Below are 25808 nucleotides of genomic sequence, written 5' to 3'. Positions count from 1 at the left end.
TTAGGACATGAAACTCAGAGCAGCTACGGTCCCTTGCACAGGACCTGTGTGAGATCAAGCCAACAAGGTTTACCACCATTCTGGCAGGCTGTGCTAACTGGACTCAGGAGGTTATAAAATACAAAAACAGAGTGCGTTAAGGTGGGGAGGAGCATGCTGGGAGATTCTGGGAGAATAGGATGGGGATTTGGAAGAGCTGGGTTTAATCTAGATGCACTGTAAACATGTATGAAATTGTCAAAACAATAATAAAAGATAGTCTTAAAAAAAAGAAAAGAAAAAAGAAAGCAATGGACTGAAAGATGTAGAATACGAGAGCTAATAGGGCAGAAAGGACTACGTGGGAGCCTGACAGAACGGCCACACTACATGCTACACAAATGGGTGTATTCACTGCACTCCGGGTAAACCATGTAACAGTCAACACTGACCTCTACCTGACTCCCCACAATCACACGCATGAAGGGCGCACACACATGTACACACACAAACTCACATTCAAGGATGACTCTGTACTTTTCTTTGAACTACACAAAAGATAACTGACAAGACAGGGACACAGATGTGTGAACACTCGTGATCAAACAAGTGTGCTAGACCAAGAATGGCAGAATCTCTGGGGCATGCTGGTGTCCACTAAAAAAATCAGGTTAACTATGCACTTGAGAATTTTTGAAATACAAAGGATTTTTAAAGAAAACAATGATAGGGGTTTTTGTTTTTAATCTCTGATTTATGGCAATGTCAGGAATGGCACAATACCAGTGAGGAGCAGGGCAAGTGGGTGGCCAGCACCTGCAATACACACACTCCATAAGCCAGCAAGAGACTCCTGAGCACCGGCTTGGGAAGACTGCTCCAACACTGTCTGCAGACGCAGGGAGAGGGACACTATGCAGTTGTTATAATGACTACAGTGTAATACAGACTATTCATCTGGCAGTGCTCCTGGGAGGTTGGCACATGACCTAAGCTTGCATCCCCAGCACACACATAAAAGCTGGGCTTGGTGGCCAGCATCGGTAGTCCTAGTCTTGGGAGATAGAGGCACAACCAATTGGCCAGCTCCATGTTCATTGTCTTAAAACAACCAGGTGGAGAGAAACTGAGAAAGATGCCTAATATTAACCTCTGGCCTACACACATACCTCCCCCCAACACACACACACACACACACACACACACACACACACACACACACACATATAAAAACCCATCTCTGTATGTTTAAAGAGGAGCAGAGCCATGCCACTGCAGCTTACAGCTCAGGGCAAGGCTGCTCACATCTTACTGGAAGCCCCTCTTAATTCAAGCACAAGGGCCCTTACCTGCTTTGAGTAGCCCCCATAGATGGCAATGCTGCCCTGGGGGGTGACAGCCATCAGGCAACCTGACCTGGGTGTGGGCCCAGGGCCTGAAGGGGACAGCTTGCTCCACAGGAAGGTATCCAGGCTGAAGGTGTACACATCACTGTAGTAGATGTAGTCTCTGGTGGGAGAAAAGGACACAGGTCACCACAGAGATGACAGGGGAAGGCAGGGTCATTAGAGTGCACCAATTATACTGAAGGCAAATGTGTGATTCACCTGGCCATCTGCTTTAAGTCTAAATCCAAATAAAAAGCTGCAGATCCCGCATTTACAAAACAATCAGAAACAACTCCAGCCACAATCACAGGGTAGTTTACTATGAACTTTGTCTATTTCCTACCCCAGTGAGTCTAACTGATCACAAGGCTGGAGACTGACCATTTGGAAAGAACTGAGGCAGGGATGGGCAGGGGCAGAGCACCTCACACAGCCAAAGGACAGGAACAGAGCATTCACACCCACCACCCAAGCAGGACTGGGAGGCTCCACGTAATGCTCACTCTGCTCAGAGCCAGGGATGAAGACACCGATGCACTCAGTACACAGTCTGAGTCTTGGAAACAAAACAGAGAGGCTTGCTATTATGGGGTGAGTGTCACAGAACGGATACTGCCCTTCAGCTGTGAAGAAGAGCTAAACTGTCCACAAAGAAGAGGCATGTGGAGGTTGGGACAACCATTGCTTCACACAGTGTAGCTGAACAACCCCAGCCTGGGCTCTACAGCCCCTTTGAGCCCTGAAGGCTGCAGTGGGAGAGCGGGCACAGGCAGGCTCATTCCTCATATGCACAAGGCAGAGGGCTGAAGCTGCAGGGGCAAAGCTGGCACAAGGGTCCTCTGCTCTAGAGAAAGGCTAAGAAGACATGGGAACTGCCAGCTGCCCTTCTAACCCAGAAAGCCCTCTCAAAGAGCACATGAAGGATGGGAGACCCCAGGGTTCCAGAAGACTTACTATAATTCAGTTTTCTCTGGTTTCAAACACCACTTTCAGTTTAAAAAAAAAAAAAGTCAAGTCTACTCTGAACTGCAGATAAATAACAACTGTCTCAAGGAAAACTCAGAATGTGATATTTAAAAGTCAGGCTAATTTAATACAGATGGTGACTGCATTCACTAGAGGACTGTCATTTTGTCTGTATGCCTAAGCGCTTCCTAAATAGGTTTGTACTTAAAAAAAGGTTGATTTTCATTTATGTGTACATGTCTGCGTGGGCGTGCAGGGGCTGGTGAGGGCATTAGACATCCTGAAGGTGAAGTTACAGGCAGTTAGTTGTGAGCTACCAGACATGAGTGCTGGAAGCTGAACTCAGGTCCTCTAGAGGAGCAGCAAGTGCTCTTAACTAGTGAGCCAGCTCTCCTGCTCCCTAAAGAGTCTTAAATAAAATGACTAAGTTTTGAAAAAGGCTCTAATTTTAAAATGACTGCCCCACCCCCCAAAAAAACCACTATGAAATGGTGATCAGCAATCTACAGGTCTGTAAGAGGGAAGGACTATGCTGGTTTCACATACAACCACGCACACAGTAGGTGCTAACTTAATGTACGGATAAGCCCATAATGCGAGAAATCCATGGGAGTCTGCTCAACGGGTAAAAGGACTTTATTAGGAAAGAAAACGCACTAAAACAGAATAGGAGAATCGTCACAGGGCCCTGGAAGGCTCAGGTACCATCCCATGCTGTTCTGCCACTGGAGTCAGTATCCACCATCCAAGACCACGTGGGAGAGAATAAGCTGAATACATGGTCTCAGGTCTTAAGGGTAGCCCTGAGGCCACGGCCCAGGGGCAGGTACTTCAAGGTTATAGGTAGAACCTGCTACATCTCAAGGGGCTGTACCTCAAGGTCATAGGTAAAACAGATATCCACTACAAGCCTGTGATTTCCTCACTACTTCATGGGCTGTCACACACTATAGCTGTCAGGCTGTGTAGCCATGAAGTTAGTGAGTGAACAGTGTTTCTACAGAGATCAGAATGTTTGGCCCAACCTCTACCTATGCCCCAATCTGCTGGGTGTACCAACCTTGTGCTTTCATGGAAGCCACCAAAAAGAATTAACTGTCGCTTCCAAGCCACCATCCGATGTCCACTACGACCTGAAGGACCACCTGTCGATCTAAAATGAAGAGGAGGAAAAAAAACACTATTAAGTTGGATATTTATGTGGGTTTTTTAAGGTTTACACACTGATTTCTTTTTTTTGCTTGTGGGTATTTAGTTCACATGTACGTCTGTGTACTATGTGGGTGCCTGGTGTACTCAAGAGGCCAGAAGAGGACATCAGATCCCCTGGAACTGGAGTTACAGCGAGTGTAAGCTGCCATGTGAGTGCTGAGAATTAAACCCTGGTGCTCTAGAACAGCCAGCAATCTTGACTACTGAGCTATCTCTTCAGCTCTTGATTTCTATTTTCAATACACTTAGTAAGTTACCTTCATTATCTCTTCAAATTACCAGAATCAGCCTGACAGTCCTGCCTGATGCTATAGGACTTATGGAGAGGTAAGAGGTAGATCAGTGGTAGAATACCCAGACAGAAAAGACTTCCAGAATAGCAGAATCTCTGACTTGAATAAATGTTTTTTAGGTAAAAGAGGTTAGATTCTGTCAAATAAAAAACTAAAAATACACTATAAAAAATATATAGGGAGGGGGCTAGGGATACGGCTCAGTTGTTAGGAATGTTATGCCCACATCAAGAGCCCCGCAGAGACCACCGAGTCTGAATTCATATTCAAAAGCAAAGAGCCTTTATTGCAAGCTTGAGCTTGGACTCTCCTTCCGTTCCAACACAGCAGTTGGGTCAGGGAGAGCCCTGAGCTCTGCTGAAGCAGGGTTTTTAAGGAGTATAGGATGGGGATAGGGGAATTCTAGATTCAGATGGGGGTTTGAACTCCTGACTGAGTAGGAGTGAGGTAACAGTTTTGTCAGTGATTGGCACAGGCGTTGCTGCAAGGAAATGGGCAACTTATATACAAGTGATGTAAGCTATCGTTTATGTTCTAGAGCATTTAGTACTTGTTTGTCTCAATTCTGATTGGTCTCCCACAGGGTACAGTTTGTGGCTTTTCCTAGTTATTGTAACGGTGAGGCCTGGTCTCAGGATAGTTAGTCTGTAGCCTGTCATGGCTGCACTAATGTTGTTAGGCCTCTTCAAGGAGCACTGGCTGCTCTTCCAGAGGATCCAGCATCAATTCCCAGCACCCACATGGCAGTTCACAACCTTTTGTAACTCCAGTTCCAGGGGATCCAACACCTTCATACAGACATACATACAGACAAAAACACCAATGCACATGAAATAAAGATAAATATTAAAATAGATATATGTGTGTGTGTGTGTGTGTATATATATATATATTTTTTTCCCCCACATATGTATGGAAAAGCCAGGTGTGCCAGGCAGTGGTGACACGCACCTTTAATCCCAGCACTTGGGAGGCAAAGGCAGGTAGATCTCTATGAGTTCAAGGCCAGCCTAGTCTACAAAGCAAGTTCCAGGACAGCCAAGGCTACATACATGGAGAAACCATGTCTCAAAAAACAAAAACAAAACAAAACAACAACAACAACAAAAATACATATATATGAAAGCCAGGTATGGTAGACCACACCTTTAATCCCAGCACTAGGGAGACAGAATCAGGCAGATCTCTGTGAGTTGGAGACCAACCTGGAATACACAGTGAGATAGTCAATAAATAATAACAATAATAACAACAATAGTATTTTTAAAAGGAGGGGGTCAGAGCACTGGTTAAGACACTGGCTGCTCTTCCAGGGGATTCTGGTTAAATCACCATCATCTACACAGTAGCTCACAACCAACCTTCTCTAACTCCAGATACAGACACCCTCTTCTGGCCTCCATGGACACTGCAAGCATTTACACACATACAGTCAAAACATTCACACATAGGCCGGGCAGTGGTGTTGCGAAGCCTTTAATCCCAGCATGGGGGTGGGGGTGGGGACAGAAGGATCTCTGTGAGTTCGAGGCCAGCATGGTCTACAGAGCAAGATCCAGGACAGGCACCAAAACAACACAGAGAAATCCTGTCTCGAAACCACCACCCCCACCAAAAAAAATCCACACACATAAATCTTACAAAACAAAAGAACCAGCACACAATAGGTCAGTAATGGCGGTGCACATCTTTAATCCCAAGCATTTGGGAGACAGAGGCAGGTGGATCTCTGTGAATTTAAGGTCAACCTGGTCTACAGTGATTCCAGGACAGCCAGGGCTACATACAGACCCCGTCTCAAACCCCCTCTGATGGGGGAATGTCTTTTTGTATGCTGTGAAAATATGTTGTGCTGTGGATATGTCTCTGTATAAATAAAATACTGATTGGCCAGTAGCCAGGCAGAAAGTATAGGTGGAATAAGCAGAGAAGAGAATTCTGGGAACAGGAAGGCTGAGTCAGGGAGACGCTGCACGCCACCGCCATGAGTACCAACATGTAAGATACTGGTAAGCCACGAGCCATGTGACATGGTATAGATTTATAGAAATGGGTTAATTTAAGATGTAAGAACTACACAGCTAGAAGCCTGAGCCATTAGGCCAAACAGTTTAAATAATATAAGAGTCTGTGTGTTTATTTTATAAGTGGGCTGTCGGACTGCTGGGGCTTGGCGGGAGCTGGAGAGAAACTCTCCAGCTACTTTTCTCTCCAGCTACAATGTTGCTCTGATTGGTTGATAAATAAAGCTGTTTGGCCAATGAATAGGGTTAGGCAGGACATTCTAACTAGAGAAGAGGAAGGAGAAAGGCAGAACAGAGAGGACGCTCCCAGCCACAGCCATGAGAAGCAAGATGTAAAGATACAAGCCACATGGCAAAGTACAGATTTACGGAAATGGGTTAATTTAAGATGTAAAATCTAGCTATGAGAAGCCTGAGCCAACAGGCCATTACAGTTCATAATATAAGCCTCTGTGTGTTCATCTGGGGCTGAGCAGCTGCGGGACAGTGAGGATGCAGGAGCCAGGTGGGCACAGGAAAACTTTGAGTTACACCCCTTGCCAAAAAAAAAAAAGAAAGAAAGAAATTTGAAACCTTAATAATATAGGCATAGGGAGCTAGAGAGAGGTCTCAGTCTACTCAGTCTATGAAGTGGCTGTCACACAGGCACAAGGAGCTATATGTGATCCCCAGAAATCAGGGGGTTTTTGTTTTGTTTTTTGAGATAGGGTTTCTCTGTGTAGTTTTGGTGCCTGTCCTGGAACTCACTCTGTAGACCAGGCTGGCCTCGAACTCACAGAGATCCACCTGCCTCTGCCTCCCAAGTGCTGGGATTAAAGGCATGCACCGCCACACCCGGCTTGTTTTTTTAACTAAAAAACAAAAAGCCAAAAAGTTCAGCATGGTGGTGTGTACTTGTAATCCAAATGCTGGGATGGAGACAGGTAGATTCTGGGGCTGGCTGACCAGGCCCCTCGACAACTGGTGAGCTCCAGGTTCAGTGAGAGACTGTCTCAAAAAGTATAGTCAAGAGGGTAAACAAGACACCAAATATTGACCTCTGGCCTCCACACACATATTACCCCCCACATACACACCAGACAAATAATAGGAGCAAAAATACAAACTTCCCCAATTGCAAGCTAGTGGAAATTTCACTTTATTCTATCAGACAAAGTTGTTCGTTTGTTTTTAAAGAATCAGATTATGATATTTCATGTCACAGAAAAATGTTCGTAAGAATGGAAGACACTGGCAGGTTACAAAACACATTACATAAGATTCTAATCCAGGATTCTGAGCAGTTTTATTATCGTCTGTCTTTCCCCAGTGAACACACATCACTCTGGTAAGTAGAAAGAGGGAAGTCAGAGAGGAGCGTGGGGAAGGAGGGAGGCAGGAAGGAGCACCTGTCACTGCAGAAAAGCCGCTGGCTGGCTGCCAAAGGAGGGCACGGCTAGTAAGATTCACCGCAGCCTGCTCTTCAAGACCCTCCTACTTAGGAATCAGAGCCTCAACCCCTCAGTGCAGGATTCGCCCCAGGCCTTCCCACTGCTCCCAAGTGGAATGCAGGAAAGTCAAATTGCCATGAGTGGTTACATATGGGCGGTTTATGTAAAAACCCCACCAAGTGGGGGCTGGCTCAGTGGAGAGATGGCTCGGAAGTTAAAAGCACTTGTTGCTCTTCTAGAAGATCAGAGTTCAGCTTCTAGTACCCACACTGGGTGGCTCACAACTATCTGTAACTCCAGCACCTGAGGATCCAGCACCCTCTTCTGGCTTTTCCACAGGTATCTGAATCCACCTCCCCCCTCCAACTCCCCCACCCCACACACACACACAGCAAATGAAATAAAACTTAAAAAACAAAATCCCATAAATAGCAAGATTCCTAACAAATGCATCCACACAGAACCTCAACAATGAAAGGCCACCCTTTCATTTTCATTTCACGAGCATTTAGATGCAGCATTTGAAGCATACCACAAGAGTGCCTGCTGGGGTCTTCCCTAGCTCAATCAAGAACAGTGGTGCCGCACGCCTTTAATCCCAGCACTTGGGAGGCAGAGCCAGGCGGATCTCTGTGAGTTCGAGGCCAGCCTGGTCTACAAAGTGAGTTCCAGGACAGGCACCAAAACTACAGAGAAACCCTGTCTCAAAAAACCAAAAAACCAAAAAACCAAAAAAAAAAAAAAAGATTCTCAAATGGTGATCAATACTTTCTCCTAGACACCATATTCTAGTCACTCAACCTTCAGGCCCCCTTGGGGTAGTCTCATAACCAATGCACCTTCTACTCTCAGGAAGGGCAGCTTTGGAGTCAAGTTTCCTTCACCCTTCTTTATAATCCTACACAGAAAATCTTATTAGATTGGGGGGATACACAATTCGTCAACCAATTTATTTGCCTTCTCCTAACTTTGTATTATTTGTAATCGAGTAAGCATGTTCTAGTGTCAAAATTCATGATTAAAAACAGTAAATCCTGATCAGTATCCAGGATCAAAAGAGCCAGTCTAGGCACACCATCACACAACATGCAGGCTTTCTGAAGCCAAGAGGACTATCTGGACCATACTGCAGAGGGGGCCTTGACTGTGCACATGGGAAAAGGCCTTCTTGGGAAGCAGGCCACAATCCAGGGTGAGCAGACAGCACAGCCATGTTCTGCACAGGCATAAGACAAGAAAGGAACCGACTGCTCTGGCCAGAGGTCAGCTCCCACTCAGAGTTCCGGGCACACTGCTATGTGAGGAGTTCAGAGAAGGTGCTCCCGGCCCAACTGAAGCAGCACACTCACACACCTAATTACTACAGCATGGACACTGAAGAGACACCCAGTGACAGAAGTCAAGGACACTGGCAAGCTGGCCATCTATGACCCGGAACCTTGGAGGCTTAGGCCAGGCTCCCAACAGCTTCCTGAACAGGAACCCCACCAGGTCATCCTCTGGCTGAGTCAGTTGCTCAGGACACAACTCACTTGTGGTAGCAGCAGTGAAGTACCACTGTTCTGTAACTAAAAATAGAGGGAAGGGGCTATAAAAAGGTTCCACGTTCCCCTCTAGAAAAATCAAGCCACCCTCCCAAAAAGCCCATTTATATTCGAATCTCCAATAGGCTTTTCAATTGCTGTCAATCCTAAATATGGAGTTTTTAAAAAAAATTAGCCTGCCCCACTCATCCAGAAGCCTATGTATAGCACAAAGACACACACGCAATGGTGTGGGCGCAGGCTCTTAGCTCTTCTGGGCTCTGCGCAGAATGGCATTCCCATAGGGCATGCTGCCAGGCGGCATCACCAACTCCACCACCCGGCCACTATGAGATATTCATAGAGAATGTCCAAGCATCAGACATCAGTGCAGGCTTAGAGAATGAACAGCCAAGCACTCAACACTAGTGTTCTGAGTTATGTTCATGTTTATACTTACAACACCGTATAGTACCCACTGTCCAAGGCCATGCCAAGCTTAGCAAAGGACTGAATTCTACAGCAATTCTGAGTTCAAGGTCACAGGGCCCATCACAGAACAGAAACAGTCCCTACTCCCATGGTGTGGTCAGAGCATGGCCTAAATGGAGCTATGTGAAGCATGTCCTCTCTTTCAGAGCCTTCAGACACCCATGCAGACAGACACCTTACCATACTTAGCTATCAGCCCCAAGGAAACCACAGTCAGGTCAGAAGCCAACCTCTAACACAGGAGATCACCCTCTTAGCTTTCCTACAAATCAGTTACACTTTACCCACATGGCCCTTGCTCCTTCCCAGTACTCACTGGCACAGCATGGGTTCACACCTGACTTCTCTGGATCAGGTTCTCAAGTACCACTCTTCAGAAAATCTTACAACACTACAGAGCCAAGAGGTAGGTCTTCAGACACCCAGCACACCTGGCCACAATGCAAAGGGTCAAATGGCTTCCATTCCTGGGAACAGGGTCTTCAGACCCAAGCTGTACAAAGAACAACTCCTTGGAGGTATAACTGGTACAGTACTCCTGAAGTAACACCAGTAAGTGCGCCAGTTAGCCAAGCTAGACTTAGAATATCCAGCCTGTTGTTGCCCACTATCTAGGGTGAAAGAAAGAAACTTCTCAGGAAAAGTCATGCAACACCAGGACTCTGAGACTTGCCATCATCACTGAAGCGCATGGTTTTAGCCAGCTCCTCCTCCACACAGGCCCAAGCACACTTCCTCTCTAGATAACAAGTGGGCTGGGTACAGACTGAATACGGACTCCCTCCTCTGTCAGGAGAGACAAATCGCACACATAGGCCACACATACTTTTACACTTCTAACCAATTTTTCTTATCTACTGAAGGCATTAATGCGTATGAAAATGTAGAAATAACCTGAGTGCCCCTCAACAGATGAATGGATCAGTGGTCTATGGAATAAAACACTGGCACACTCCAACATGGTGAACTAGAAAGTCTCACGCTGAGTAACACAGCCAGACACTGAAGGCCACAGTATTTCAAGATTCCATTTACAGCCAGAAAAGGCAAGCTCAAAGACAAAGTGGGGACTGGGTGGCTGAGGAATAGAGTGGTTTCTTTTTAGGGGGCTACAAATCCTTTAGACTGAGACAGCAGTATTGCCTGCACAACTGAACGTGCTAAGAAACAATCATACACTGTGTGTGTGTGTGTGGTGTTACACATGTGCACTCTTGAGCCTTTGTGTGCACACATAGATCAATGACAGCATCTTCCTCAATCTCTCTCCATTCATCTAGACAGAGACACACACACACACACACACACACACACACACAAATACAACACACACACACAATTACAACACACACACACAAATACAACACACATACACACAAATACAATACACACACATACACACACACACGCGCGCGCCCAAACCCAACATATTAAACACACCGTCCACCCAGAGCAGAAGCTAATCTCAGATCCATCTCATATCCAAACGGAAGATTCCATCCGAACTGACCGGTGTCTGGTGGGAAGCACAGAACTTTGCCCTCCCTGAACTGCTGGCTGCTTCCTAACATACTTCAGATCCAACTGCCATCCTAGACTGGGTGCCATCCACTCCTGTTGGACAAACCTCTACAGTTCTAGAAGGCTCATTCCAAGCACCACCAAGGCCAGAATCAGAAACATGGACCCTACACTGAGGCTGGCTTCCAGATCTTTCTATCAAGTCAGACAAGGCAACTGTTCACTCAGTAATACTGTCACAGCTGTGGTGTCTGTCAGTCATGAGGTCAGGGGGCAGCCAGGAAAATGGGAAAGCCCCAAAGCCAGGCCTGGTGACCCATGATTTTAATCCTGGTGCTTGTGAAGCAGGGGCAGAGGCAGTGAGTTTAAGGCCAGTCTGGTCTACAAAGAGAGTTCCAGTCCAGCCAGAGCGTCAGTGACATACTTCTGGGGGGGGAAAAAAAAAGAGGGGATGGGGAAGAAAAGCCCTATAACACCCCAAACCAAAAGGGTATCAGGCCTCTCAGGAGCTGGGACCTGGCACCTGAGTGGAGGCATGGGCATGTCCATCAAGGTTCTCAGACACACTGTTCTTTTGCATTTCATCAGGGGCCTTAAACACAGGTCAGGCTCAAATCAACACAAGGAGTGTGAACATCACAGACCCTGACCAGTGACGCTGATTTGAGACAGAAAGCAACTACTAGGCACGCACAAAGCAGAGTATGGCTGTGCAGTGCTCACTCCTGACCTCCACACCTGAACTAGCTCAGCTCCTGGAATGGATCTGACTGGGGAGGCGAGGAATGAAGAAAAGACAGACATAGACACACACAAAAAGGCTGGGACTAGGTGGGCTGGGGTCTCTGATGGGGAAACCGCAGCACTCTGGAAGCTCAGAGTGCTTATTATACAGAGCTGAACAGGGAGACGGGGCTATTGCATACAGCTGAACACGCAGGTAGGGTTATTACATACAGATAAGCAAGGAGGCGGGGTTTGTGGTATACAGCTGGATCAAGGAGATTGTTTTAGCTAATCTCAGTAGCAACAATCTTGTGACTATCTGGAGGAAGAAAGCTTTGGTGGACATTTTCTCCACACATTATTAACATCCACACATAGATCAAAGGAAGGAATTACTATCCCTCTCTGAGCCTCACCTCAGAGGCGTGGGGGTGGAACTTTACCATTCTTCCATGGGTCAAAGGCTATGGGGTCCTGGACTTGGCTGTGCCCATAGTAACAATGCACATTTCACATAGGACTTTGGGCTTCCTAAAGGGACCAAGAATGACTTGTGAAACATCCATTACACCTGGCTACGAGGCAAGTATCTCAAAGCACATCTGCTGGGTTTCTATCAGCACACTCTCCCATGATAATGCCAGAGGCCATGCTTAGTCTGAAACTGTTGGCAAAGGCTCCTCCAACAGTGATTTGGACAAAAAAGACAAAAGAAAGCAGTAAAACACATAAATAATCACCTTTCTACCTGCCATGAGTCTGCAAGTGAAACTGAAGGGTTAAGAATGGCAACTAAGCCATGCGTGGTGGGTGTGACTATAATGCCAGCACTCAGGAGGTGGAGGCAAGAGGATCAAGAATTAAAGGCCCCTCAACATTCTCTCCAGTGACAGCCACACCTCTTCCAGTGGGAGTCCTGGGACCAGGAGACTTTGCTCCCTGCCTAATATTGGTGTACTGCTTTATTAGAAGAGAGGACAGTACCATTATACTGTGGTATGCACATCCCTGGCAACAGTGCTTGGCAGCACCCAAAGAAGATGAAACTTCTATGCTGGCAACTGGCCCTTCTGCCAGGCTCCTCTCTGCAGCAATTCTCATTCCAATACAGTAAGACAGAGATACAGCAGAGGCTCCCAGAAGAGAGAATCAAGCACCAGTACTGCATGTCTGGCTTCCTGAGAACCATGAAGGTTCCTCCCTCCTCTGAGCAGCTCTGCCATTTCTACATCTGTCTGACACAGGGCCATCTCTTGGTCTTCTCATGACAGATCTCCATCAGGATCAGCTTGACCTGCAGCGGGCTTAACCTACACCGGAAGAGCTGCATGGAGAGGGGTGACTCAGGCCGACACACTGCTTGCTGCACACCACCCCAAAGATTGCCTCCACCAAAGCCCTCGCCCCCACCACACAGGAAAGCACCCTGCACCCTCCTTGCCCCACTCATAATTTAAACCCAATCAGGCACACAAGCTGAGGCCAGAGCTCAGGTTCCCATCCACAATCTTACCGAATCTGTTCCCAGGTCTTGGTGGCCAAGTGCAGGACCCAGAGGTCCTTGTAATGGTAGAACTGCTCGCCATCTGGAGATGCAAACTCCCCACCAAAGATCCACAGCTGCCCACCACCCTGGGGCACCACCACAGCCTGTTAAAAGAAAGCAAACAGATTAGGTGAGCCACAAGACAGCAAAGCCAGCCCCAGCATGATAAGCAGCATCAGCACCATTCACCCAGATCTCAGGGACACCCTTAGCCACTGTCTCCTGCCTTCCAGAGGAAGCTTCTAGAACAAACTTCCCTAAGCATATTAATTATACTCAAAGACCTAACACATCCATGTTTCCCTATACTACAAGACAGACAGCTACTCACATTCAGACAACGTACTGTCCTATTAAATGAGCAGTTACTATAACTTCACATAGGTTCTCAATCAGCAAATACCATTTCTGTTTATTAAATAACCACAAGGAAGCACTTCAGTGTTGTCTTTATTATTAGTTATGTGTACATGAGGTATATGCATGTGTGAAAGTGTGAGGTATAAACATGTGTGTGAGTCCTATGCACATTTAAGTGTATATACGGCATATGCACTTGTGTGATATATATTCACAGGGTATAAGGTGTATGCGTGTATATATGTGAGGCTAATGCACATGTGTGGATGTAAGGTATGTGGACATGTATGTGAGGCATATACACCTATGTGAGGTGTATGCACATGTGTATGAGTATATGAGATATATGCACGTTTACATGTGTACATACATGTGTACGAGTGTATTGAGATTGTATGCACATAGGTATGTGTGTGTAAGGTATATGCACATGTGTGGATGTGAGGTGTGTTTACATGTACATGTGTATGTGTGTAAGGTATATGCATATGTGTGAGTTCGAGGTATGTGGACATGTATGCAAGTCATATGCAACTGTGTGAGGTATGTGCACAAGGGTATATGTAAGGTGTGTGCACAGGTGTATAAGTGTATGAGGTATAAACACATGGGGTTTGCACTTGCCTGTGTGCGGGTGCAGAGGTAGGAGGAGGATGCTGAGTGTCCTGTCTATCACTCTCTACCTTATTCTCCTTAAGACAGGGTCTTTCACTGAACCTGGAGTTGGGCTTGCATAGCAAGCTCCAGTGATCCATCATCTCTGCCACTGACAACATTGGGTCACAGGTGCATGTGAACCAAGCCCATATTTTTACATGGATGCTGGAGTCCTAACTTAGGGCTTCATGTGCATCAAGAGTGCATTCTTACCCTCAGAGCCATTTTCCCAGTCTGCTTCAGTCCACTTAACCCATTCCTAGGCTCTACAACACATCTAAAAGTGCTTCACAAAAAAGCATGCACATGACGTGAGGTATTTGTGGAACGTTAATATTTATTTCTAAAGATCTAGAGGTTGCCAGGAGGTGGTGGCACATGCCTGTAATCCCAGCACTCAGGAGACAGAGGCAAGTGGACCTCTGTGAGTTCGAGGCCAGCCTGGTCTACAGAGCTAGTCCAGGACAGGCTCCAAAGCTACAAAGAAACCCTGTCTCGAAAAACCAAACATTCTCTGCAAAACTCACTTTTTTTCCCCTCTGTCTGTGTAACAGCCCCGGCTATCCTAGAACTCGCTCTGTAGCCCAGGCTGGCCTCAAACTCACAGAGATCCGCCAGCCTCTGCCTCCTAAGTGCTGGGATTAAAGGCATGCCCCACCACCGCCCAGCCCAAAACTTACTTCTTTAAAATAAAAACAAAGCCTCACGTAGCCCAGGCTAGTCTCAAACTCATTATGTATCCAAGGATGGCCATGAGCTTCTGATTTTCCTACCTCCATCTCCTGAATGCTGGGATGGCAGCTGTGCACACCTGCCTACCACACCCTATACAGCACTAAGATGCTGCCTGTCTCCCAACCTGTGAAGAATAAACTATTCTACCACGGCACTGTGTTATCTACAGCAGCACAAATACACAACAAAACTAGAAAAGGCTGACAAAAGTGTGAAGGTAGGGCCTGAAGGTTCCCTCTGCAGGAACTTTACTGTCCCAACCAGTCTAGACCAAGGACCCACAGAGAGCAGAGCAATGCCACACCAGCACCTCAGCCCCAAAGTATCAAAGCTGAAGCTTCCACCATTGTTCATCAGAGCTTGGCAACCAAAAGGATGAAGCATGAGCCACAGTGCCAAGATCATGGGATGGGCTCCCCTGGAGACTCGGTGTACAGCCCCTGAGATGTTGTTAACATCTGTGCAAAGAATGGACCCACCTATTGCCAGGCAGTGCTGCACACCTTTAATCCCAGCACTTGGGAAGAAGAGGCAGGCTAATCTTTGTGAGTTCAAGAGCCAAAGCTACACAGTAAGACCCTGTCCAGTTACTTAGCCCCAGGCTCTTTTCTCAGGCCTGTGATCTGAGAAGCAAGCTAAGCAGGGCAGGCCATGGGACTCTTGCCAAGACCAGAACCAAGACCAAGGCCCACATATGCAGCAAAGAACTGCCAGGCCCAGGTCTGCCTCCCTCAGCCACAAACAGAACACACAGAGTGGCAGACAGCCTTCAAGGTTCCTTATCACCTCCTATAAAACCCATTCCAGATACATGCACTTGGCTGGTTTTATAGTCAGTAACTGGAAGTGGCCTCTGGGGAGTGGGAACAGACACATTTCTTTGGAAACCACAGTGTGTCCTTTAAGCATCCCTCCATTGTGGGCACCATGTCAAAGTCCTCAAGTCAGAACACTTTCAGGAATGTGAGCCACATGTGGGTGCTGGGAACCAAACCCATGTCCTCTGGAAGAACAGCTAGTTATCTTAACCACAGAGCCATCTCTCCAGCCCCACAGCACAGTTCTTAAGAAAGTACCTTAAAAAGCCACTAAAGAGGGAAGGCAGAGTGTTAGGATCCATCATATAAACCTAAGTTCTAAGAAGGGAGGTGGCTATACTAAGCACAGGCAGTGAACTCCAGAACACAGGTCATCAGGGATCCATCAGTGAGTTCATGGAAGACCCGAATGCTAGTCAGGCAATACAGCTGAAGGACACACAGTCTTTTTATCAAGAGACCACATGGGGCCACAAGATAACCCTCGAACAGGATGAATCATGAAGGTTTCCTTGCAATAGAATGAGACTCTTAACAACAAAAGGCTATCTGAAAAAAATTCCAACATATTTGTAGATTAAGTAACTGCTAAATTCTGTAACCCACAGATCAAATAACATATCCAAATACATCAGAATGATCTAGATTCACTCAACCACATAAAAACACAAAGCACCAAGTGTATGCAGGACAGAGCTGTAGCCACATTGGGGGGGGGGGGGATTTGCAGCTTTACATGCTTCTAGTAAGAAGAAATAAGAGGAGGTAGGCCTCCACCAAAGGAGCAAGAAAGAGTAGAACAAAGAAACCATCAACTACTAAAGGTATTGAAAAGAAAAAGGAGTGTTCAGTCAGATGGCTCAGCAGGTAAAGGTGCTTGCCACCAAACCTGGTGACCTGAGTTCAATCTCAGGAAACCACGTGCTGAAAGGAGAACTGATTCCCCAAAAGCTGTCCTCAGACCTCCAAATGTGTGCCATGGTAAATACACACACACACACACACACACACACACACACACACACACAAAATAATGTAAAAAAATTTTAAGTTAAAAAAATACATATACAGGGGGGCTGGAGAGATGGCTCAGAGGTTAAGAGCACTGACTGCTCTTCCAGAGGTCCTGAGTTCAATTCCCAGCAACCACATGGTGGCTCACAACCATCTGTAATGAGATCTGGTGCCCTCTTCTGGACTGCAGTCATACATGCTGCATACATAATAAATAAATAAATCTTTAAAAAAAAAAAATACATATACAGGACTAGAGATGGCTTGACAGTTAAGAGCACTGGCTTCTCTTCCAGAGGACCCAGGTTCAATTCCCAGCACCCACATGGAAGCTCACAACTATCTGTAACTCTAGTTTCAGGGTATCTGACACCCTCACACAGACATACATGCAGGCAAAACACCGATGCACAAAGCTGGGTGCTGGTGGCGCACGCCTTTAATCCCAGCACTCAGGAGGCAGAGCCAGAAGGATCTCTGTGAGTTCGAGGCCAGCCTGGTCTACAGAGCGAGATCCAGGACAGCACTAAAACTACACGGAGAAACCCTGTCTCGAAAAACCAAAAAAACAAACAAACAAACAAAAACCCACCAATGCACATGAATATAAATTAAAAAATTTTTTAAATACATATACAAATAGGAAAAAAAATCTATGAATTCCACATTTGAAAAAATAAATAAATAAAATAACATAGGAACCCAATGCATCAGTTCTTCACTTGGGACTTAACGCTGCTAGCCGAGAGGTAATTCAAGAAAGCATTCCTCAACACTTCAAACCAGATGCATCCTTCTTTCCTTTTTTAACATTCCATCATCACATCCCTCGGAGCAGAGGCTCATTCCCTTCTCACAGATGAAGAGACCAGTGCAGCGGAACTCAGTAAAGTGTCCAGCCAAGACGGCAGAGCCCAGGCTGGCGGCTCCAGCCTCTCATTCCAGCATGCAGGAGGCTGAAGGCAGGAGGATGCTCTGAGTCCAAAACAAACCTAAGCCACAGTGTGAGACCCTGTCTCAAAGACCCAGACAGATGTAGCAGGAGGGAAGCAGGAGGTGGCCTGTCATCTGTAGATGACTCTGGGACAGTCAGTTCCGGCATTACCTGATGAGCACAGCGCCGTGGAGGTGGGCCAGGGATGTCAACTTTCGTCCAGGTGTCCTTTCTGATACTGTAGATGTAGAGGTCATTATACATGAAGGTCTGCAGGAAGGAAGTGGATCAGCCATACCACAATGACATGCACACAGCAATGACAACAACAGTGAGCATGCTCCAGGAAGCTTGTACACTAGTCACCCCAGTGCAGACAGGCCATGGGTAAGCCCCAAAACTGTCTGGGAGGACATGACAGATGCTCCCGACTCGCCTCAGGCTTGAGTCTCAATGCATTTATGAACAGGCAAAAATACTAAATGGAAGATGCACTGTATGCCTAACCCATCAGACCTCCCCCTCGCAGTCCTCTCAGCCCAGCCCATCTTAACACGGGTTTGGAACACTAGCCTCAGAACGGCTGGCGGTCATCTACCACATCACCTGTCATTTAAAAAGCACTGCCACATCACAGAGCCCTGCTGACCTGACGACAGTGGCTGCAGCATCACTGTCTTTCACCACTCTAGACTTAAAGCTCACACACAAGACCCTTAAGTCAGGAACCAATGTCATCACGCCCATTGACTCCTCAGGTCCCAAGAGCCTCCGCTGCACAGCAAGACTCATCACTCTCTGAATTTAAACCAGTTTTTAAGTGCATGAGAACACAGAGAGCGAGCTGGACAAGTGAAGTGACTCTTGGAGCTTGTCACAGGCTACTGGAGGAGTCCACGCTTTCAACTGCTTTCCTTCCACACTCCAAACCTCAGGGTTTTCTGGCCCCTCAGTTCACCGGCACTTTCTCTATTCAAGAGCACTCACTCTGTGCACACGTATGGCCCAGTGGAGCTAGGCTCTGCTGACTAGAAGACACCAGGACCCCTGCAGCACTCAAGCCCCCACTGCCAGTCCCTGAGGGATCCTGGTGGCTGACCAAGCACTACCCACATCAGGCCTGACACTGAGAGTGTGGGAAGTACAAGAGGGAAGTCACAGGACAGAGGCCTGCTTCTATCACCAATTTAAATTGACTTCAAATGAGTCCTGAAAAAGTTGGGAGGAAAAGAAAAACATATATACTTTACTTTTTGGCCATTGAAATATTCACCTCCGAAAAGGATTAATTCATCTTTCTCAGGGTGAGCAGACAGGGAGGCATTTAACCTGCAAGACACAAGCCACAGAGGAACAACATCAGAGAACATGACACTATGCTAAGCACAGATTCCCCTTCCCTTCCTTAACCCCTTAGAGAATAGGACCAAAAATCACCCTGCTACCTCCAGTCTGAGCATGTGTGTGTGTGTGTGTGTGTGTGTGTGTGTGTGTGTGTGTGTGTGTATGAATGTATGTACACACATAATTAAATCACAATCAAAATTCTACCAAGTCCAAGGTTAGTAAGATGGTTCAGTAGAGGCTCTTGTGGCTAAACCGGATGACCTGAGCTTCATCCCTGGTAACCTACATACTCACATGACAGGGGAGAACTAACTCTCACAAGCTGTCCTATCACCTCTATATGTGCACAGTGACAGATGTGTATGCACATACTCACATACAAATAAATAACAAAAGATCCAAGTTCGCTACTGAAGTTTTTCAGTATGAGGCCCAACACCATCGATAGAAACCATCAACACTCCCTACTTACACAGGAACAGAACAGCTGTGGAGAATGTGTACATCTGACTATGGAAGCAGAAAGCTAGAGCAGATGCGGTGGCCATGGGAACAACCCTGCAGAAGCCCAGTTCTCAGATCTTGCACAGTGATGTGTCCCAGTGTGGACCATAACACTCACTCTAGAAGATGCTTCTCAGAAGAAAAATGGGTAGTAAGGTCAAGTTGTGTCTGGGGACTCGGAACCCTCTCTTGGGGATTTACTGTGCACAGAACATTTCTCAGGTTGAGAAATTCTTCAGTGAAGAAACCAGCATTGGAAACGCAACTGCTCAGAGGCAGCTGACAGTCCCTCAAAAGCAAGGCCCAGAACTGACATGGATCTGAAGTGCCAGTGCAGGCTGGACTCATCATAGCGCTGTTCACAAGCACCAAGTGCAGAACAGCCCAAGATGCTACAGATGTGTAGACCAGCCAAGTGTGACACAGAACGATATGTGGCCTAGGCAGTCCTAGGAAGGAATGGGGTTCTGAAGCACACTATGCTGTGGATGAGCCTCTGAGACACAATGAGTGAAAGAAGTCTGTCCCCAAACACAAATGCCACACTGCTCTCTGTCTGAGAAATCTCTAGATAGGCAGGCCCACAGTGACAGGAGCAAGCTGTCTCTTAGCATTTTAAAGCTGGACAGTGTAGGAAACTGCACAGCACAGCAATGTGAACATAAGCAATCCCGCTGAACTCAAGTGAAAAGGGTTGAGGTGACACACTTACGTCACATGTATAAGAATGGGGATGTGGAGGGCATAATCAGAATCGAATTCACATGACATGGTCAAAGAATAAGCTACATAATAATATAAAGAACAGTGTCCCAAACTCCTGTCACTCCAAATCTTACACAACCCAGTGCTAGGTCCTCTGCTATTAAGCCACACCCGGGCCTGTACATTATACATTCTTGTTATGGTTTGGATATAAAATTTCCAAAAGGCTCAGAGGCTAAAGGCTTGCTCCCCAGCAGGTAGCAATAAAAACTGAGAGGTGAATGGATCAGGAAGAGGTCAACACATTAGTCACTGCTGGAGGAGTAAGTCACTGGAGTGGATTTCTAAAGGTGCATCTTTCCTGAAGCCTCTTCCATCCTGTTCCCGGTCTTCATGAGGTGAGCAGTTTTGCTCCTTCACATCGTTTTGTTCTGCCTATCAGAGGAGGCCAAAATCATGAGCTCTGGTTCAGAGAAAGAAAGGCTGAGTAACATGGTTTGAAAACCCAACTGAAAGGTGGGAGGTCAGAAAATATTTAGGTCATCAAGGAAGACGTAACCTCATCAGCTCACTTCCACCTCCTGTTCCCGGCCACCAGGAAGCATTCTCTGCAGGCATTTTAAACTATACCCTGACATTAAACCTAACTCTGGGTCAGTGTTGCTTTAGAAAAGTTCCAAATCATCATCAAAAAATAATAATCCACATTCAGAGTGAAGACGAATCATCTGCACTCTGAGTAGATTCCTGAGTGAAGGTGTCAGGCTTGCTTCAACAATCAGAGGGGTCCAGACAGCACACCAACTGAAGTCCCAGCAGAATTCACCACCACCACTTCACTCCAGGGCTCAGCACTGATTCCCTCCCACACCCGAGAGAGGTAAAGCCCATGTGTGACATCAGAGGGATTCAGGCTCTGGAGCCATCACTGTACCTAATTATCATATCCCCAAGAGCCCCATCTTGGGCTTCCACTCAAGCAAGTTATGGCAGAACAAACTCAATCCCAGTCTGGGAAAATGAAACACTCATTTTTCAACCAAACAAAATGGGGCTAGAGGCAGAGAGGCTTACACACTTTCCCTACACGAACAACAGAGCTTATTACACACTTTCCCTACTCCAAATGACAGTCCATGAAGGCACTGGTCCTTTCCTGAGGATTCTGAGCTTCGGCTAAATAGCACAGACAAGTATTAGAGGGCCATAAATCAAATTAAAAAGGATTCAATGTTAGGACCTGGAGGAAAAAATCCAATGGAGACCAAGTTGTTCATTCAGCCCATTTTATAAGTGTATGAATCCACAAAAGCCTTGGGACCTTTCTCATAAGTTATAAATTCACTTAGAATGGCAAATTTAGAGTTTCTGTTTCTGTTTGCATATGTAAATAAAAAAGCATTAAGAACAGCAAAAATCTGTGGTGCTCCTCGGTCTACATCCGTGACACATTCTTAAAATACTTGAGAACCAAAGGGAAGCTCACTGGGGCCATGTCTTTGTCACAATCTGTGGCAAGGGAATGCTGAGAGACCACCTCCTCATGCCTCTGTAGAGCACGATGTATTGGGGGGACAGAGGCTGGCAGATCTCTGAGTTCTGAGGCCAGCCTGATCTACAGAGAACATTCCAGAATAGCCAGGGTTACACGGAAACCCTGTCTCAAAACCCCCTAGCTTCCCCGCCAAAAAAGGAGAAACAAAGCTTGCTCACTTACCGTGGGGTGGGTGGAGAACATGGCGTCTCTGTGACCTGGGTCTTTTTGGCATCCAGGGTCTGGAAATGGGCTATGAGGGCCTCCAGATCTTCCTAAAGATACAAACATAGCTACATGTGAGACTGCCTAACCTGTCTTAGAATTAAAGGCATAGACAGCTTTTTCTCCATTGGTCTGACTAGACTGAGATCCAATCACACCTGAGTCCTAATATGCATCTGAAAACACACAGAACTTGACACATTCAGAAAATATTCAGAGTTGGGTTGGGGATTTAACTCAGTGGTAGAGTGCTTGCCTAGCAGGCACAAGGCCCTGGGTTTGGTCCTCAGCTTCAGAAAGAAAAAAAGAAAGAAAGAAAATATTCATTGTGTCATCAATGGCAGCTTTTCTGTAGGTGCAGATGCATACACCCTCCCTCCTACCAACCAAAGGTTTTCTATGAAGGGGATCTCACTCTGGCCACACTGCCTTCAATGGCCTCTGACAACCTGTTTGTGCCAACAGCCTGCCTTGCTGTCTACATAGCCGTGCCTGGGATTTCTCTTGCTTACCAGTTTTCAGCTCCCACTCCCATCCCCATAACATATGAGCTCTAGGAGAACAGGCCTTAAGTCCTTTGAAACAATGCCTGAATGATAGGGCCCAGTGGTGACCTGTAGTCTACCACTCACTAGCCCCTACTTCCCAGCTGTGACAGTAGACCTAGACAGTAAGGTATCAGTTCACAAGCATACTGTCTTCCCACACACCCCCAGTGCCCACTCCCCTGCAGTTACTAGGTTGGCCTAGCTTGCTTTCTAGTGCTGTGATCAAAAGCAACCTGGGGAGGGAAGAGTTTATTGCATCTTACAGCTTATATTCCATCATGAAAGGAAGTCAGATCAAGAACTCAAGGCAGGAACCTGGGGGCAGGAAATGAAGCAGACACCAAGGAGGAAAGCTACTTACTGGCTTGTTTATTTTGTTTTTGTTTTTTTTCCTATGGCTTGCTCAGCTTACTTCCTTAACAACCCAGGACCACCTGTCTAGGTATGGAACTGCCCACAGTGAGAGTGGGTTAGACCCTCCTACATCAATTACTAAGCAAGACAATACCCCCGCCCCCAGACTTGCCTATAAGCCAATTTTTAAAAATGTATTATTTTATATGTGTGGGAGTTTTGTCTGAATGTTTGTCTGTACGCCATGTTCGAAAATGGTACCCACAAAGGCCAGACAGTTGTGAGCTACCATGTGGGTGCACAGAATCAACCCTGGATCCTCTGAAAGAGCAACATATGCTCTTAACGGCTGAGCCACCTCTTCAGCCCTGTACAGGCCAATCTTATAGATGTATTTTCTCCACTGAGGTGCCCTCTTCTCAAGTTATGAGGATGGGAGCCCAGGAAACCCTGGGCCTGGCAAACCCTGGTCCTCACAGCTGCCCCATGGGAGAAAGACCTAAGACAAAGTGCAAGCACCACACTTAGCCCGAAGTTCAGCGCTGATCCATCTGCAGTTCCTGGGATAATAGGTGTGTGGGGAAATATGATAGTGGGGGCCACCACCGACTGTTATGGAATACCCCACAGTTCCAACGACTTGTTTGGTTACTTAATCCTACTTGTGCCTCCAAGCGGTGGTGCCACAGGCCTTTAGTCCAGTACTCGGGAGGCAGAGGCAGGAGGATCTATGAGTTCGAGGGTAGCCTGCTCTACAGAGGGTAGCCTGCTCTACAGAGTGAGTTCCAGAACAACCAGGGCTACAAAGAAAAACCCGTCTCAAAAAGACATTAAAAATCCTAAAGCGGCTCACTCCTTAAGACTGTTGAAGGAATTGCTCTCCTTTAAAAAAAAATAATAATAATAAGCGCAGTACAGTTAAGACTTTACTCCCAGCCGGGCGGTGGTGGCGCACGCCTTTAATCCCAGCACTCGGGAGGCAGAGGCAGGTGGATCTCTGTAAATTCGAGGCCAGCCTGATCTACAGAGCTAGTCCAGGACAGACTCCAAAGCTACAGAAAAACCCTGTCTCAAAAAACCACACACAAAAAAAAAGACTTTACTCCCAGAACGCACATCCGGACAAAGTAGGAGACACTCAACTTCAGGTTCTCCTCCGCTTAATCCCACTTAATCTCTACCAGAAGGGGAAGCAAGCAGAACCGAATGGCGTCCGGGACAGATCTGATGTTCAAAGAAAGGCGGGAGAGAGCGACCAGGTAAACGAGGAGTACCGGTGCTGCGGAGGGGCACGGGAGAAACGGGGAGGCCTGAGGGCGCTGGGATCGGCGCAGGCCAGCCACCCACAGACCCGGGCCCAACTCCGGCTCCCAGTCTCCCGCCCGCAGTCCCAGACCACGCCACGCCTCCCTCCACGGCCCGTCCCTCCATGCCCCGCTCACCTCCTCCTTCCGAGAGCGCTTGGACACCTTCTTCTCCATCTTGGCGGCCGTCTTCTCCGCGCCGCGGCCCTTCTTCTCTTTCTTGCCTTTCTTGCCCATCGTGCTGGTTCTGAAGCGGCACTTGGAGACGACGGAAGAAGAGCAAGCGGCGTTCTGCCCAGCCGGAAATGAGCGCGCGCTAAATAAAGGTCACTTCCTGTCCGTTTCTCCGGTGTTCCGTCGAGCAGCCGGCTCCACGAGTATTTGGGTCCGCCAGCCGGTGCGTCTCGGGCCGCTTCAGTACGTGGCTGCTCCCGAGTACACTAGCTAGTTGGGTGACTCTAAACTAGACAGGAGCAAACGGAATTCTGGAGCTCTCATTCCCAGGGAGCAAGCGGAATTCTGGAGCTCTCATTTCCCAGAGAAATTTCCATGCACTTAAGGGATTCCTGACCCTAGTTAAGGCAGCCCCATTCCCTACACTAGTAAAATGTGCCAGGCAATGTCAGGCTCTTGAGGCACTGCCCTGAGCGAGAGAACAGCCTTTGCCCTTCTGCCGGCGTGGCTCCGCTGGAACGACATGTCTCTCCATTGGAAGGCTCGGGCTGGTGATGTCAATCTACCCTCCCAATGGTGCTCAATTTATGGTATGACAAATATGTGACAGGAAAATATGCTCCAGAATTTAACTCAAACGGCGGAGTGGAAGACGGATCCTGCGGTTTGAAAAAGCAGAGTGAAAATGCTCATTGCCTAGAGTGTCATGTTTGGGCTGTACTCACGGAATGCCGCAAAGCAAGAGCAAGGGCAAGCAAAATATCGACAAAGGGAACGCAAATGATCTTACTTCTCTATGGGAACGCTGCCAAAGCACAGCTTTTTAAAAAACTGCCTTAGGCCGGGCGGTGGTGGCGCACGCCTTTAATCCCAGCACTCGGGAGGCAGAGCCAGGAGGATCTCTGTGAGTTCGAGGCCAGCCTGGTCTACAGAGTGAGTTCCAGGAAAGGCTCAAAGCTACACAGAGAAACCCTGTCTCGGGAAAAAAAAAAAAAGAAAAAGAAAAAGAAAAGAAAACTGCCTTAGATCTGGCCACTGAAGCTCTGAGGAGACGTGAGCTCCCAACACTCAAGATTTTTCCATAAACCTAGTTCTTAAGAAGAAAAATTACTTTTAAGGAAAACAATGGTGTTGTGTGATTTTTCCCGAAGAGATACACAGAAACAACTTTTCACCCCAAATAGGACATCAAAAGATAAAAGAAATGCGCTCGTTTTGGCAGCAGATAAACTAGAATTGGAGCGATACACGGATTAGCATACGTGAAGCGTTCCATATTTTTCAAAGCTGAAATTGAGATTGTTATCCTCAGAAAGCTTTTCTGGGCTGGAACCTATGGCAGTGCTGTCCTAACTCACCCAAAAGGAAAAGCCAATCAGGACAGTATTTTTGCCAGTCAAAACCCATTGGTTTTTTTTTTTTTTTGGGGGGGGGGATATCTAGGAGGAGTTTCTGGAGGGGAAAGAACCAGATCAAAATATATTGTATGAAGCCA

The 25808-nt window shown here is 47.0% G+C and overlaps 1 protein-coding gene across 2 annotated transcripts in view; it reads right to left on the bottom strand.

Annotated features, from left to right (window-relative positions):
• Window positions 1-24442, bottom strand: part of Klhdc4 (kelch domain containing 4) — a 32337-nt gene extending 7895 nt beyond the window's left edge. The window contains exons 1-7 of one of the 2 annotated variants that reach the window (XM_059263889.1): window positions 24278-24442; window positions 21892-21983; window positions 18869-18947; window positions 17790-17888; window positions 13068-13204; window positions 3394-3486; window positions 1329-1488 (exon numbers count right to left, since the gene is read on the bottom strand). In XM_059263889.1, the coding sequence (XP_059119872.1) occupies window positions 1329-1488; window positions 3394-3486; window positions 13068-13204; window positions 17790-17888; window positions 18869-18947; window positions 21892-21983; window positions 24278-24376 (759 nt within the window). In that variant the 5' untranslated portion in view covers window positions 24377-24442. Of the gene's footprint in view, window positions 1-1328; window positions 1489-3393; window positions 3487-13067; window positions 13205-17789; window positions 17889-18868; window positions 18948-21891; window positions 21984-24277 lie in introns of those variants that run through there. The other variant, XM_059263890.1, reaches the window with a different exon arrangement.
• Between the last annotated feature and the right edge of the window lie 1366 nt (window positions 24443-25808).

The sequence above is a fragment of the Peromyscus eremicus genome, chromosome 5, assembly GCF_949786415.1.
Source record: "Peromyscus eremicus chromosome 5, PerEre_H2_v1, whole genome shotgun sequence".
In the NCBI taxonomy this organism is placed as follows: Eukaryota; Metazoa; Chordata; class Mammalia; order Rodentia; family Cricetidae; genus Peromyscus; species Peromyscus eremicus.
Note: the sequence above shows the minus strand (reverse complement) of the source record. Positions and strands in the feature narration are given on the sequence as shown.